Genomic DNA, 15,986 nt, shown 5'->3' on the forward strand with positions numbered 1-15,986 from the left:
GTGGCCATATCATATCACTTATATTGATTGCATGTGATGTTTATCTTTTATGCATCTTATCTTGCTTTGATTCACGGTAGCATTATAAGATGATCTCTCACCAATTATCAAGAAGTGTTCTCCCTGAGTATGCACCGTTGCGAAAGTTCTTCGTGCTGAGACACCACGTGATGATCGGGTGTGATAGGCTCTACGTTCAAATACAACGGGTGCAAAACAGTTGCACACGCAGAATACTCAGGTTATACTTGACGAGCCAAGCATATACAGATATGGCCTCGGAACACGGAGACCGAAAGTTCGAGCGTGAATCATATAGCAGATATGATCAACATAGCGATGTTCACCAATGAAACTACTCCATCTCACGTGATGATCGGACATGGTTTAGTTGATTTGGATCACGTAATCACTTAGAGGATTAGAGGGATGTCTATCTAAGTGGGAGTTCTTAAGTAATATGATTAATTGAACTTAAATTTATCATGAACTTAGTCCTGGTAGTATTTTGCAAATTATGTTGTAGATCAATAGCTCGCGTTGTTGCTTCCCTGTGTTTATTTTGATATGTTCCTAGAGAAAATTGTGTTGAAAGATGTTAGTAGCAATGATGCGGATTGGATCCGTGATCTGAGGTTTATCCTCATTGCTGCACAGAAGAATTATGTCCTTGATGCACTGCTAGGTGAAGGACCTATTGCAGGAGCATATGCAGACGTTATGAACGTTTGGCTAACTCAATATGATGACTACTTGATAGTTTAGTGCACCATGCTTAATGGCTTAGAATCGGGACTTCAAAGACGTTTTGAACGTCATGGAGCATATGAGATGTTCCAGGAGTTAAAGTTAATATTTCAAGCAAATACCCGAGTTGAGAGATATGAAGTCTCCAACAAGTTCTATAGCTAAAAGATGGAGGAGAATCGCTCAACTAGTGAGCATGTGCTCAGATTGTCTGAGTACTACAATCGCTTGAATCAAGTGGGAGTTAATCTTCCAGATAAGATAGTGATTGACAGAATTCTCTAGTCACCATCACCAAGTTAGTAGAACTTCGTGATGAACTATGATATGCAAGGGATAACGGAAACGATTCCCAAGCTCTTCGTAATACGGAAATTGACGAAGGTAGAAATCGAGAAAAACATCAAGTGTTGATGGTAGCCAAGACCACTAGTTTCAAGAAAAGGGCAGAGGGAAGAAGGGGAATTTCAAGAAGAACAACAAGTTGCTGCTCAAGAGAAGAAACCCAAGTCTAGTCCTAAGCCTGAGACTAAGTGTTTCTACTGCAAAGGGACTGGTCACTGGAAGCGGAACTACCCCAAGTGATTGGCAGATAAGAAGGATGGCAAAGTGAACATAAGTATATTTGATATACATGTTATTGATGTGTACTTTACTAATGTTTATAGCAACCCCTCAGTATTTGATACTAGTTCAGTTGCTAAGATTAGTAACTCGAAACGGGAGTTGCAGAATAAACAGAGACTAGTTAATGGTGAAGTGACGATGTGTGGTGGAAGTGGTTCCAAGATTGATATGATCATCATCGCACACTCCCTATACTTTCGGGATTAGTGTTGAACCTGAATAAGTGTTATTTGGGGTTTGCGTTGAGCATGAATATGATTTGATCATGTTTATTGTAATACGGTTATTCATTTAAGTAAGAGAATAAATTGTTGTTCTGTTTACATGAATAAAACCTTATATGGTTACACACCCAATGAAAATAGTTCGTTGGATCTCGATCGTAGTGATACACATAATCATAATATTGAAACCAAAAGATGCAGAGTTGATAATGATAGTGCAACTTACTTATGGCACTGTCGTTTAGGTCATATCGGTATAAAGCGCATGAAGAAACTCCATACTGATGGGCTTTTGGAACCACTTGATTATGAATCACTTGGTACTTGCGAACCGTGCCTTATGGGTAAGATGACAAAAACACCGTTCTCCGGTACTATGGAGAGAGCAACAAATTTGTTAGGAATCATACATACAGATGTATGTGGTCCGATGAATGTTGAGGCTCGTGGAGGATATCGTTATTTTCTCACCTTCACAGATGACTTAAGCAGATATGGGTATATCTATTTAATGAAACACAAGTCTGAAACGTTTGAAAAGTTCAAAGAATTTCAGAGTGAAGTTGAAAATCATCATAACCAGAAAATAAAATTCCTACGATCTGATCGTGGAGGAGAATATTTGAGTTACGAGTTTGGTGTACATTTGAAACAATGTGGAATAGTTTCGCAACTCACGCCACCCGGAACACCACAGCGTAATGGTGTGTCCGAACGTCGTAATCGTACTTTACTAGATATGGTACAATCTATGATGTCTCTTACAGATTTACCGCTATCATTTTGGGGATACGCTCTAGAGACAGCTGCATTCACGTTAAATAGGGCACCATCAAAATCCGTTGAGACGACGCCTTATGAACTGTGGTTTGGCAAGAAACCAAAGTTGTCGTTTCTGAAAGTTTGGGGCTGCGATGCCTATGTGAAAAAGCTTCAACCTGATAAGCTCGAACCCAAATCGGAAAAATGTGTCTTCATAGGATATCCAAAGGAAACTATTGGATACACCTTCTATCACAGATCCGAAGGCAAGACTTTTATTGCTAAATTCGGAAACTTTCTGGAGAAGGAGTTTCTCTCGAAAGAAGTGAGTGGGAGGAAAGTAGAACTTGACGAGGTAACTGTACCTACTCCCTTATTGGAAAGTAGTACATCACAGAAACCTGTTTCTGTGACACCTACACCAATTAGTGAGGAAGCTAATGATGATGATCATGAAACTTCAGAACAAGATACTACTGAACCTCGTAGATCAACCAGAGTAAGATCCGCACCAGAGTGGTATGGTAACCCTGTCCTGGAAGTCATGCTACTAGATCATGATGAACCTACGAACTATGAAGAAGCGATGGTGAGCCCAGATTCCGCAAAATGGCTTGAAGCCATGAAATCTGAGATGGGATCCATGTATGAGAACAAAGTATGGACTTTGGTTGACTTGCCCAATGATCGGCAAGCAATTGAGAATAAATGGATCTTCAAGAAGAAGACGGACGCTGACGGTAGTGTTACTATCTACAAAGCTAGACTTGTCGAAAAAAAGGTTTTTGACAAAGTTCAAGGTGTTGACTACGATGAAATTTTCTCACTCGTAGCGATGCTAAAGTCTGTCCGAATCATGTTAGAAATTGCCGCATTTTATGAAATCTGGCAAATGGATAACAAAACTGCAATCCTTAATGGATTTCTTAAAGAAGAGTTGTATATGATGCAACCAGAAGATTTTGTCAATCCTAAAAGTGTTAACAAAATATGCAAGCTCCAGCGATCCATCAATGGACTGGTGCAAGCATCTCGGAGTTGGAATATACGCTTTGATAAGTTGATCAAAGCATATAGTTTTATACAGACTTGCGGTGAAGCCTGTATTTACAAGAAAGTGAGTGGGAGCACTACAATGTTTCTGATAAGTATATGTGAATGACATATTGTTGATCGGAAATAATGTAGAATTATTCTGCAAAGCATAAAGGAGTGTTTGAAAGGAGTTTTTTCAAAGAAAGACCTCGGTGAAGCTGCTTACATATTGAGCATCAAGATCTATAGAGATAGATCAAGACGCTTGATAAGTTTTTTCAATGAGTACATACCTTGACAAGATTTTGAAGTAGTTCAAAATGGAACAGTCAAAAAGGGGTTCTTGTCTGTGATACAAGGTATGAAATTGAGTAAGACTCAAAGCCCGACCACGGCAGAAGATAGAAAGAGAATGAAAGTCATTCCCTATGCCTCAGCCATAGGTTCTATAAAGTATGCCATGATGTGTACCAGATCTATTGTATACCCTACACTGTGTTAAGCAAGGGAGTACAATAGTGACCTAAGAGTAGATCACTGGACATTGGTCAAAATTATCCTTAGTGGAATAAGGAAATATTTCTCGATTATGGAGGTGACAAAAGGTTCGTCGTAAAAAGTTACGTCGATGCAAGTTTGACACAGATCTGGATGACTCTAAGTCTTGATCTAGATACATATTGAAAGTGGGAGCAATTAGCTAGAGTAGCTCCGTGTAGAGCATTGTAGACATAGAATTCGCAAAATACTGATGGATCTGTATGTGACAGACCCGTTGACTAAAATTATCTCACAAGCAAAACATGATCACACCTTAGTACTCTTTGGGTGTTAATCACATAAATGATGTGAACTAGATTATTGACTCTAGTAAACCCTTTGGGTATAGGTCACATGACGATGTGAACTATGGGTGTTAATCACATGGCAATGTGAACTAGATTATTGACTCTAGTGCAAGTGGGAGACTGAAGGAAATATGCCCTAGAGGCAATAATAAAGTTATTATTTATTTCCTTATTTCATGATAAATGTTTATTATTCATGCTAGAATTGTATTAACCAGAAACATAATACATGTGTGAATACATAGACAAACAGAGTGTCACTAGTATGCCTCTACTTGACTAGCTCGTTAATCAAAGATGGTTATGTTTCCTAACCATAGACAAAGAGTTGTTATTTCATTAACAGGATCACATCATTTGGAGAATGATGTGATTGACTTGACCCATTCCGTTAGCTTAGCACTCGATCGTTTAGTATGTTGCTATTGCTTTCTTCATGACTTATACATGTTCCTATGACTATGAGATTATGCAACTCCCGTTTACCGGAGGAACACTTTGTGTGCTACCAAATGTCACAACGTAACTGGGTGATTATAAAGGTGCTCTACAGGTGTCTCCAAAGGTACATGTTGGGTTGGCGTATTTCGAGATTAGGATTTGTCACTCCGATTGTCGGAGAGGTATCCTAGGCCCTCTCGGTAATGCACATCACATAAGCCTTGCAAGCATTGCAACTAATGAGTTAGTTGTGAGATGATGTATTACGGAACGAGTAAAGAGACTTGCCGGTAACGAGATTGAACTAGGTATTGAGATACCGACGATCCAATCTCGGGCAAGTAACATACCGATGACAAAGGGAACAACGTATGTTGTTATGCGGTCTGACCGATAAAAGATCTTCGTAGAATATGTAGGAGCCAATATGAGCATCCAGGTTCCGCTATTGGTTATTGACCGGAGACATGTCTCGGTCATGTCTACATTGTTCTCGAACCCGTAGGGTCCGCACGCTTAAGGTTTCGATGACAGTTATATTATGAGTTTATGCATTTTGATGTACCGAAGTTTGTTCGGAGTCCCAGATGTGATCACGGACATGACAAGGAGTCTCGAAATGGTCGAGACATAAAGATTGATATATTGGAAGCCTATATTTGGATATCGGAAGTGTTCCGGGTGAAACCGGTATTTTACCGGAGTACCGGGAGGTTACCGGACCCCCCCCCCGGGAGGTATATGGGCCTTAGTGGGCCTTAGTGGAAGAGAGGAGAGGTGGCCAGGGCTGGGCCGTGTGCCCCTCCCCCCTAGTCCGAATAGGACAAGGAGAGGGGGCCGGCGCCCCCTTCCTTCTCTCTCTCCTCTTTCCCCTCCTCCCGAATCCTATTCCAACTAGGAAAGGGGGGAATCCTACTCCCGGAGGGAGTAGGACTCCTCCTGGCGCGCCCTCTCCTGGCCGGCCGCACCCCCCCCCTTTGATCCTTTATATACGGAGGCAGGGAGCACCCCTAGAGACACAAGTTGATCCACGTGATCATATTCTTAGCCGTGTGCGGTGCCCCCTTCCACCATAGTCCTCGATAATATTGTAGCGGTGCTTAGGAGAAGCCCTGCGACGGTAGTACATCAAGATCGTCACCACGCCGTCGTGCTGACAGAACTCTTCCCCGACACTTTGCTGGATCGGAGTCCGGGGATCGTCATCGAGCTGAACGTGTGCTAGAACTCGGAGGTGCCGTAGTTTCGGTGCTTGATCGGTCGGGCCATGAAGACGTACGACTACATCAACCACGTTGTGCTAACGCTTCCGTTGTCGATCTACAAGGGTACGTAGATCACACTCTCCCCTCTCATTGCTATGCATCACCATGATCTTGCGTGTGCGTAGGAATTTTTTTGAAATTACTACGTTACCCAACAATCATTTCCTTAGACCATGAGATTGTGCAACTCCCGGATACCGTACGAGTGCTTTGGGTGTGCCAAACGTCACAACGTAACTGGGTGGATATAAAGGTACACTACAGGTATCACCAAAAGTGTCTGTTGGGTTGGCACGAATCGAGACTGGGATTTGTCACTCCGTGTAAACGGAGAGGTATCTCTGGGCCCACTCGGTAGGACATCATCATAATGTGCACAATGTGATCAAGGAGTTGATCACGGGATGATGTGTTACGGAACGAGTAAAGAGACTTACCGGTAACGAGATTGAACAAGGTATCGGGATACCGACGATCGAATCTCGGGCAAGTATCGTACCACTAGACAAAGGGAATTGTATACGGGATTGATTAAATCCTTGACATTGTGGTTCATCCGATGAGATCATCGTGGAGCATGTGGGAGCCAACATGGGTATCCAGATCCCGCTGTTGGTTATTGACCGGAGAGTTGTCTCGGCCATGTCTGCATGACTCCCGAGCCCGTAGGGTCTACACACTTAAGGTTCGATGACGCTAGGGTTATAGGGAAAGTATGTACGCGGTTACCGAATGTTGTTAGGAGTCCCGGATGAGATCCCAGACGTCACGAGGAGTTCCGGAATGGTCCAGAGGTAAAGATTGATATATAGGAAGTATGGTTTTGGCCACCGGAAGTGTTCCGGGCATCACCGGTAGTGTACCGGGACCACCGGAGGGGTCCGGGGGTCCACCAGGTGGGGCCACCAGCCCCGGAGGCATACATGGGCCAAGTGTGAGAAGGGACCAGCCCCTAGGTGGGCTAGGGCGCCTCCCCACCAAGGCCTATGCGCCTAGAGAGAAGAAGGGGGCAAACCCTAAGGGCAGATGGGCCCTAAGGCCCATGCCTGGTGCGCCTCCCTCTCCCCCCCACTTGGCCGCCACCCCAGATGGGGATTGGGGCTGCCGCCACCCCTAGGGTGGAAACCCTAGGTGGGGGCGCAGCCCTCCCTCTCCCCCTATATATAGTGGAGGCAAAGGGGCAGCCCAACACATGATGTCCTTCCTCTGTTGGCGCAGCCCTACCCCTGTCCCTCCTCGTCTCTCGTAGTGCTTGGCGAAGCCCTGCTGGAGTCCCGCGCTCCTACACCACCACCATGCCGTCGTGCTGCTGCTGGATGGAGTCTTCCCCAACCTCTCCTTCTCCCCTTGCTGGATCAAGGCGTAGGAGACGTCACCGGGCTGCACGTGTGTTGAACGCGGAGGTGCCGTCCGTTCGGCACTAGGATCATCGATGATTTGGATCACGACGAGTACGACTCCATCAACCCCGTTCACTTGAACGCTTCCGCTTAGCGATCTACAAGGGTATGTAGATGCACTCTCCTTCCCCTCGTTGCTAGATTACTCCATAGATTGATCTTGGTGATGCGTAGAAAATTTTAAATTCTGCTACGATCCCCAACACGGGGGGGGGGGCTAGCACCACCGGGATCTCTTCTCCCACGACTTGCTAGATCTGGCGCGAGCGGATCGCGGTGGTTTTTCACGGCACGCTGGAGGTGGGGCGCGCCGGCGCGGGCTTGGGGGCGACGGCAGGGCTCACGCTCGTGGTTTTCCCTGGTGTGCGTGGGAGTCTGCTCGGGCCACGCGGCGCCGGCCCTCGGCAAGCGGTGGCGGGCGCTGGGCTCTCGGCGACGCTTCGGCGTGTGTTGGCGGCGGTGGTTCATGTGCGCGGTCGGCGGCTCCGTCTCTGACCCGGACGGCGCGGGGATGGCGGCGGCCCGGCATGGCCGGCGATCTGGATGCGGTGGTGCCGGCGGCTCGCTGATCTGCCGGTGCTCCAGGGTGGTGCTAGTGGTGACGGCGGCCCGTGCACGATAGTTGGATCCCTTTGAACTGATCTGGGTGAAAACTTGCCTTCTGCGTCTGCTAAGGCCGGCAGTGGCGGCGCTATGTGCGTCGTTCCCTTCCTGAAGGTATCACCATGGAGAAGTTCAAGGCCACTCTCTGCTACCTCCGAGGGAAACCCTAGATCGGATGATCGGATGACGGCGTCGCTTTAGTGTCGTTCCTCCCTTGGGGGCGTCATTCTTGGAGGTACACACGTGATCGAGGGACCAGAGGACGGATTCTTTGGTGGAGCGGTGATTCATCCTACACACTGATGGCGACGGATCTTAACGGCGTGGCGCAGTGCAGATTCGGAGTTTGCTGTGGGAGGATATTTTCGCGCAGGAGGACGACGCTGTCGGGCGTCATGGTGGCGTCGATGACAGAGAGACCTGGCACGGTACATTCAACAGTACAACTCTGAAGATGGATTGGTGGCAGGTGGCTGCGGCGGCCTCGTATCCGGTAGGCGTCCTGGTTGAGGAGTGTGCCGGACTGTTAGGTGCTCCATACCCGGCAAGCGTCCTAGTTGGGATCTCAGGTCTTAGATGTTTAGGTTTGGCTGCGATGTCTATTTGGTATTGGGCCTAGACTATCTGCGCCCCTTCATCAATTGGATAGGTGTAGCAACAGTTGTTGCTTAGACAGTGGCTTTAGTCTTGTTGTTGTATGATTTTATAAGGTCTTATGAGAATAATTAATAAATTGGTCGTATACATCGCTCAGATACATAGACCGGGGATCATCCTCTTTTTCTAAAAAGAACTAAGAGCATCTACAACGAACTAGACAGAAAGAAATCCTTCGATAGCGAGAACATTCAGAGTTAGTAGTTGAGTAAGTATAGATTCACTCAAATCTGGACCCTAAACATCTGCGGGTGCGTCCCCACATATAAGAGGACAACGTGGTGCCTCCCGCGAATGTCCTCCTTTGCAACCAAAACCCGCACTTTCCAAACCTCAAATCCATGTAGACACATGCGCACCCATCGGCGGGATGAGGATTCGGTTAGAGCTTGCTAGATCAAGGCTGTGGGCGCGGGAGACCAATACACGAAGGCCCTTGCTTCGATTATGATGCAGATCTCATGAGAAATTTGGAAGGAACGAAATGCAAGAATTTTCCGCAACACAACCGCTCCAACAACGATTATCGTCGGCATAATCAAGGAGGAAGCCCGCCACTGGGCGCTTGCTAGAGCCAAGCTTTTGAGCCTACTTATGTAGCAAGAGTAGAACTTTATTTTCCAGCTTTGCGGCTTATGTCTAAACCTTCTCCTTAATTAATGAAAATGATAAATCTTTTGTCTTGTTTATTTTCAAACATGCACACCCATCATTTGACGATATGAATACATGTAACTATGAATACCACACACAAATAAAAGTTATCCGTACATAAAACTACATATTTCAAACATAAATTGTTTCGGAGTGCATAATTCAAACATAAAATTTATGGATTTTCAGCGTGGGTCCACATATGCTCTATAAGATTATTGAGTACTTACGCATGGACATGTACTCCATTTTATAGTTGTGCACGTTAAAGGTGTAGGTGCACGTCGGAGCATCCCCATCACAGATTCTCTTCAACAACGAAGATCATTGCATGGCATTGATGTCATTGTGAGAACTAGACGTACCAAAGAAAGCATGCCAAAACCACAAGTCCTTCGATGTCACTGCTGCAAATATGATGGTGGCCTCTTTGGTGTGACCTTAGTACTGTCTGCGCAAACCTTTTGAGCAGTTCTTCCATTGCCAATGCATGCAATCAACTGAACCGAGCATACCGGGGAAACCTCTTGATGTTCCAATTGCCAATAACTTTTATGGGTTCTCAATAGTTGGTTCTCCCGGGTACTCCGGTCAAAAGAACCTTCACCATGGCCCATACAAATTTCATTGTGGCTTGTAGGCATGTGGTCTCTACCATGCGGATTTCAGCATCAGTGGTATATGCGGCTTTACCATAAGCAAGCATCCTGCGAAGCTGTGCACTTCTACAAAGGAGAGAAAAAAATTTGTTTGCAACAATCCTTCCTCAGCTTGAAGTTCAAAACAAATATCTGCTCATTTGAAAGCGACATCGAAAAAAGAACCTCATGGTATGTTGTGTCTAGTTTGAAGTAGTCCGTGTAGAAAGTCGTGCGCCAACTATCCTATCCCGGACAACCCTCCTGCCTTTTTTTATCGAACCCTTAAAGTTCAGAACATGCTTCTCTTACTTCTTCATTTTTTTCCCTCTATGTTCATCATCCTTTCAGCATCTCTTCATCATCTGATGAATCCATCGTTTGCCTACAAATGAGCAAAAGAATAAAAAAACGCTCATACATTTTATCTAACACAAAGGGTGAGGTATGTCCGAAGGAGTAGGACATAACGAGGTGGAGTCTGGTGGTGGCACGGACTACAACGTTGTGGGTTCTGGTGGCTGCGCTGTGAGGTGGGGACGACGGCGGAGTTAGGGCCGCGGTTGAGCTAGGGTGGTGGCGATGCGGACAAGGCATAAGAGAGGAGAGGAAGATAGCAGGTTGAGCTTTGTTGGGGATGATTTGAAGAGATTTGGGATGGGTTCGGCCTGTCAAATCCAACACGCTGGACACTTCCAGGCAATTTTCAATCCAGGTGATAAACATGTTGTCCATCGGTGTCCAGGCAATTTTCAATCCAGGTGATGACCATGTTGTCCATCGATGCGTTTGGGGAGGATTTGAAGGATCCATTTGTAGATGCTCTAAAAGGTTGGTATTGGTATTTCTCAGATTAACTTGGTGTTTCGTTCAAATTCAAACTAAATTTTGAAACAATCAAAGACAGATGACGAGGTAGTATCTTTTTCTTAGAACTAATATGAAAATGCAGGAGTATATTTGAAGAATTTTAAAAAGAAAGCGAGAAGAGAGAAAAAAGGCTAAATCTTAGGGCCAAACTCAAAGCCCATAATAATATTTCAAGCCCATCGGCTCGTACAGTTTCCCAACGGATTTTCTAACTGAAGACGGCTCTGTTTCGCTGTTAAGAAAACACTCATCTGGCAGCTTAGCACCAGGTACCAAATGGGAGAAACGTGATATAGTGCTAAGCTCAAATAATACATGTTGAATTACATTCAACCCAAGGAACCCGGGTAACAAAACCAAGATAAATTGACTCTAACAACGAACGTACAGTTCAATCCGGGGGTAACAGAACCCAGATAATTCAGCATCTATCCGTCAGACACACAGCTTCGATAACTCAACTGAACAAGACGCAAAAATGCCATATGTAGGGTATATAAGAGGGCACCTTCTCCACGTCTGATTTTGGCATGGTGGCACTCATCTCTGACGGTGGGAAAACCATTCACAACAGGCAGCCTCTCGATGTTCAGATCAGTCGTCCTCCGTGTCGTTTGCCTTCTGCTTCTTCCACTTATAAGCAGCTTCCAGTATCTTAAGGTTCGGCGCCAAAGTGACTTCATCAGGGAAGATATAATCAATGTACTCCTCGTACCTGGTAGAGCAAATGATGTCAGTATATTTCTAAATTTGTGGGAAGTAACCACAAAAGTATTATGTGAGATATTGTTAGCGCTAGTTGTTTTATATTGATTTCTTAACAGAATTTGGACATGGCCACAGAGCATGCTAAACGTGGCAAGCCACCAACTTCTGAAAATACAGTAGTGCCAAGAATAAAGAGCAGAGTAAATAGCATACGCAATATTGGAGCCATCGTCTGTGGGGAGTGGTCTCTTCCTCTTGACTTTCCTTGGCGCCTTCTTCTGCACTAACGTGACATCACCAAGATCACCAAAGCTCAACTCTTTTTTGAGCCATTCTTCCAGGAGCATCGCTCTTTCTTCCTTTAGCTCTGCGGCATTTGTCCTGAAGTAGTCGAATGCCCTTTCAAAGACAGCTGACCACCATAACAGAGCAATGTCAGATTTAGTGCACCATGAATCGCAAAATGAACATAAAAAGGATTTACAGATGCCCAAAGTAGGTTCTCTAGCTCGTTACTCACCCCGACACCTCCGGACCCGCTCGAGCTGCTGTTCCTGATAACCAGCATCATTCTTATTCTCCTCACTTTCAGCGTCTTCTCCCAAGCCAGCTGAGGCCTCGAATTCAGCAAAGCTGATCCATACCTTCAAATGCTTTGTTCTATCAAGCAGTCTCTCATAGAGTTCTCTTGCTCTATCAAATTCATCTTCATCAATTTCAAACTGCAAGTACTCCTGTAAGTTCAAAAGGCAGAAGAGTTAGTAAGCATCCCTAATAACTAAAATCACAAGTAGACCTGGAAGTAAAAGGCACTAAAAATGATTCAGTTAAGCATAAGTCATTTTTCTTAAATGCGTCATTTTTCTAGATGTCTCAAATGTAACATTCACATCTAGTACGTATTTAACAAGGATCAATGCTGCATCTTATATAGATAAAATCTCAGAAACATTTCCTAAGAATAAAAGGCCCATGTTACACAATGCATTATTTGGACATAATATATCAGATGACAGCGCACTGGTTTTTTCTCTCTTAAAACTGTAGCTAAGAGATCAAAAGCATCCGGACTGGCTGTTAGCTTTAGTCGTTTGGCACTCTTCCTTCATTCTCATTCAACAAGGAGAAGTGTCTAATCAAAATCAATGATTGAGGCTCACGTATATTATATGATGTCGTCCTGGAATTGAACTAGCGTTTATAAGGTCAATCAAGTTCAAACAATTCGGCTCTGCAAGATCAATCAGATATCAAGTAAGAGATAGGTGCTTCCTATTAGTTATAGACTGCTTCTGTGACAAGTGGATCCCTTTAGGTTTAGTTGTTAATTGTACTATTCTCTTCAATCATTAAATCTTCCGTATTCCTATTGGGGTCAGTGGTCTTCACAACTCACTGAGTCTGGATTCGTTCCATGGGTATTATTTGATGAGTGATCACCAATCTCTTCCAGCAGCACAAGGAAGTGTATGTTTTCAGTTGCTGACCGGACACATATAGTTCCAATGGCTCTGCTTTGCCAGGGAGAAGACTGAAGAACACAAGTCAACAAAGTCCCACCTAGACCTAAAAAAAGGGGCCTCAACTATGACGATTCTGAGCATTGTCCAACAGTTGTTTTTCACAAATAAGTTATTAACCATTCAAGCAACTGTGATGGAGCGCAGAGGCTGAAGAGACATGGTTTAAAAATGCTTTGGTAGTTACTAAGACCTGATAATTTTTAGTTGGCAGGATATAATGCAAAAAGTAACAGATCCAGAGTAATCAACTAACACTCATAATGCCATAAGTTGAATAGTACAAAAAAATAAAAAGGCTGGTCTTCGGTTTCCAGAACATAAAATGAAGCACAACCACCTTTTCCCATGAAATAATCTAGTTCATGTAACCCTCAAAATAGTGCAGAGCTCAACAACACATCGATCTCTGATCTCTACTGTCTACTCTTTAGGTGGCGTGTCAGCATGTTACAAAATTAACCATCATATCACATCACAGCACACATGAACAAAGGTGGCGAATAATACCAACACATGCATAAACACTGAAATTATTTAGATATATGAGCAGATCAAATATTATGATATAATAAATAACGTTAACACAGAACTTCATGCGTGCTTATTTGAGGAATAATGATACATAGGAAAAGTATATTCAATAGTTCACTTACAAAACATAAAATGTGAATCAATTAAGAGGACAGCAAGGACAACATACCTTCCATAGAACTTCAGGCGTATCAAGGGCTGGCTGAGCGATAGCAAGCTCATATATTGATCGAGCACGATCAGTCTCACTAAGGTTTTTTTCCAGTTCGGCATACTTCCTCCAGGCATAACAATTTGCTGGAGACCATTCGATGTATTTTTCATATAGAGTTCTACAGCGGTCAAAGTTGCCCAGATAAAGCTCGATCTCAATGTACTTTTTGAATATTTTCCCCTTGGGCGCCATACCTATTGCATTACCGAGAATCTGCCGTGCAGCCTTTATGTTCTTCTGTCTTATCTCAAACTGCGCGGCCATCAGCCACAGCTTAGCAAAAGTAAATTTCTTGTGTGGAATGAGTTTCAGACACTCCCTGTAGACCTCCCGGGTCCTTTCCATGTCCTGTGCATCAAGTTCCTCATACAAAGCATAGTTTATCCAAAGGTAGATATACCTCTGCCAGTACCGCTTCTCTTCTGCAGGAGGAACATTTGCGATACTCCTCTCGTACACATCCCTGATCCTGTCCTTGTTCCCGACGCTCTCCTCCAGCCTGATGTAATCAAACCATGAGTCGTAATTGAGTGGGTTCTTCCTCACCTCATCTTCATATTGGAATCTCCGCTTGCCCACAATGGCATCCTCAATCCCCTCACGGTCACCAAATTGTTTCTCAAATGCCAGGAACTTCCTGTAAAGATCCTCAGCCCTGCCCTTTGGCACTCTGTCAAGCGCATACTTGTATATCGCACGAGCACGCTCCACCTCCCGACACTTTTCCTCGAACTCAGCAAATGCTACAAACAGCACCTCCGCATCTTCATCATCCACAAGCAGGTCCGCTGCACGCTCATACACACGCCGTGCCCGCTCTACTTCTCCCCGTTTCATCTCAAACTTGGCATACCGGATGAACGTGTCGGGCCGCGGGTGCTCGGCGACAAACCGCTCATAGATTGCCCTAGCGCGCTCAACCTCCCCATATCGCAGCTCAAACTTGATGTATGAGTTCCAGCCAGCGATATCAGGGCGCCACCCCATCCAGCGCTCAAAGACCTGCCGAGCATTGGCGACAGCACCAAGAAGCTCCTCCATATGGATATACTTGTACCACAGCTGGTCGATGCGGGGTAGGAGCGAGACGGCACGGTCCCAGACGTTCCTGGCATGGTTGACATACCGGTTGCGCATCTCGAACTCGGCATACTTGAGCCACAGGGTGTGGTCGCGGTGGGCGACGTCCAGGGCGCGCTCGTAGACGGAGCGAGCCCGGGCGAAGTCCTTCTGCCCCTCCTCCCACTTGGCATACTTGACCCACGCCGAGACGCTCCAGCGGACGCGGCGAATGAGGTCCTCGAACCTCTTGCGCTCGCGGAGCCGGTAATCCGCGAGCTCGTGGACGTCGGTTATCTTCTGCTTGGGCGGGCGGATCTCGGGCTCCTGCCGCTCCCGGGCCTCCCGGAGGATCTGCTCGGCGGTAATCTGGACCCCCGCGGGCGTCTTGTTCTTCACCCGCGTCGCGCGGGGGAGCTTGACCTCCGTGTCGCGCTTCGTGAGGAAGCCGAGGCTCGCGTCGGGGGCCGGCGGAGGCTGCGCTTGGTCGGCGCCGCCGCCGCCGCGGGTGGTGAGCGCCATGGCGGCCGGTGTTTGTGCTAGGGTTAGGGTTTTGGGAGGAGGAGAATGATGGGAAGGGGCAAGGGACGGGGTAATTGGATTTTAGGTCTGCTTGTACGCGCGGACGGCGGCGCGTCGGAACTCGACGCCGGAGTGGGGCGGAGGAGGGCGAGGAGATGGGGCGGAGGAAGGCGGCGCGAGGGGGCGGGGCAGATCGAGCGAGGCCGAGCGGCTCGGCTCGATTTGGGGTTCGGTCTTTTTGCTGGATGAGGGGTTATCTGTAAAACGTAGTTTAAGTGCTCGTGTTGGAATATTTATCACGAGGGGGTTAATACTTAATGCTGATATCGATATTACTCGAATACCGCCTAAAAAAAATACTAATCGAGCACGCGCGAAACACACACCGTAGGAACCAAACCCAAAACGAATGAGTTCAAAAATAAAAAATCCAAAACAAATGTCTACTCAAATTGGCCAAGTTCAAGTATATTTGAGTTAAAAATATTTGTGAAATTTGTAGTATTATGTCCATCCCCGTCATCTTCTAGCCCCTTCGCAATGCAGTGACAATCGTAAACAAATACCATCGCAAAAAAAATACAAGCATGTAAATTGAAACTATGCACATCTCGTTCTTTCCGTTCCGCCAACACTTCATTCTCTATCGAGTTTATTG

General features: G+C 45.6%; 1 protein-coding gene across 1 annotated transcript; it reads right to left on the reverse strand.

Moving 5' to 3' along the window:
- Nucleotides 1-11,048: 11,048 nt before the first annotated feature.
- Nucleotides 11,049-15,577, reverse strand: LOC125525597 (crooked neck protein, putative / cell cycle protein). The gene is made up of 4 exons (XM_048690613.2): nucleotides 13,703-15,577; nucleotides 12,000-12,213; nucleotides 11,693-11,891; nucleotides 11,049-11,486 (listed from the first exon to the last, which is right to left on the reverse strand). Exons 1-4 carry the CDS (start codon nucleotides 15,326-15,328, stop codon nucleotides 11,366-11,368), a joined length of 2,160 nt encoding a protein of 719 aa, XP_048546570.1. The 5' UTR covers nucleotides 15,329-15,577; the 3' UTR covers nucleotides 11,049-11,365.
- Nucleotides 15,578-15,986: the final 409 nt, after the last annotated feature.

The sequence above is a fragment of the Triticum urartu genome, chromosome 7A (genome assembly GCF_056163025.1).
Source record: "Triticum urartu cultivar PI428250 chromosome 7A, HENAU_Tu73, whole genome shotgun sequence".
Classification (NCBI taxonomy): domain Eukaryota; kingdom Viridiplantae; phylum Streptophyta; class Magnoliopsida; order Poales; family Poaceae; genus Triticum; species Triticum urartu.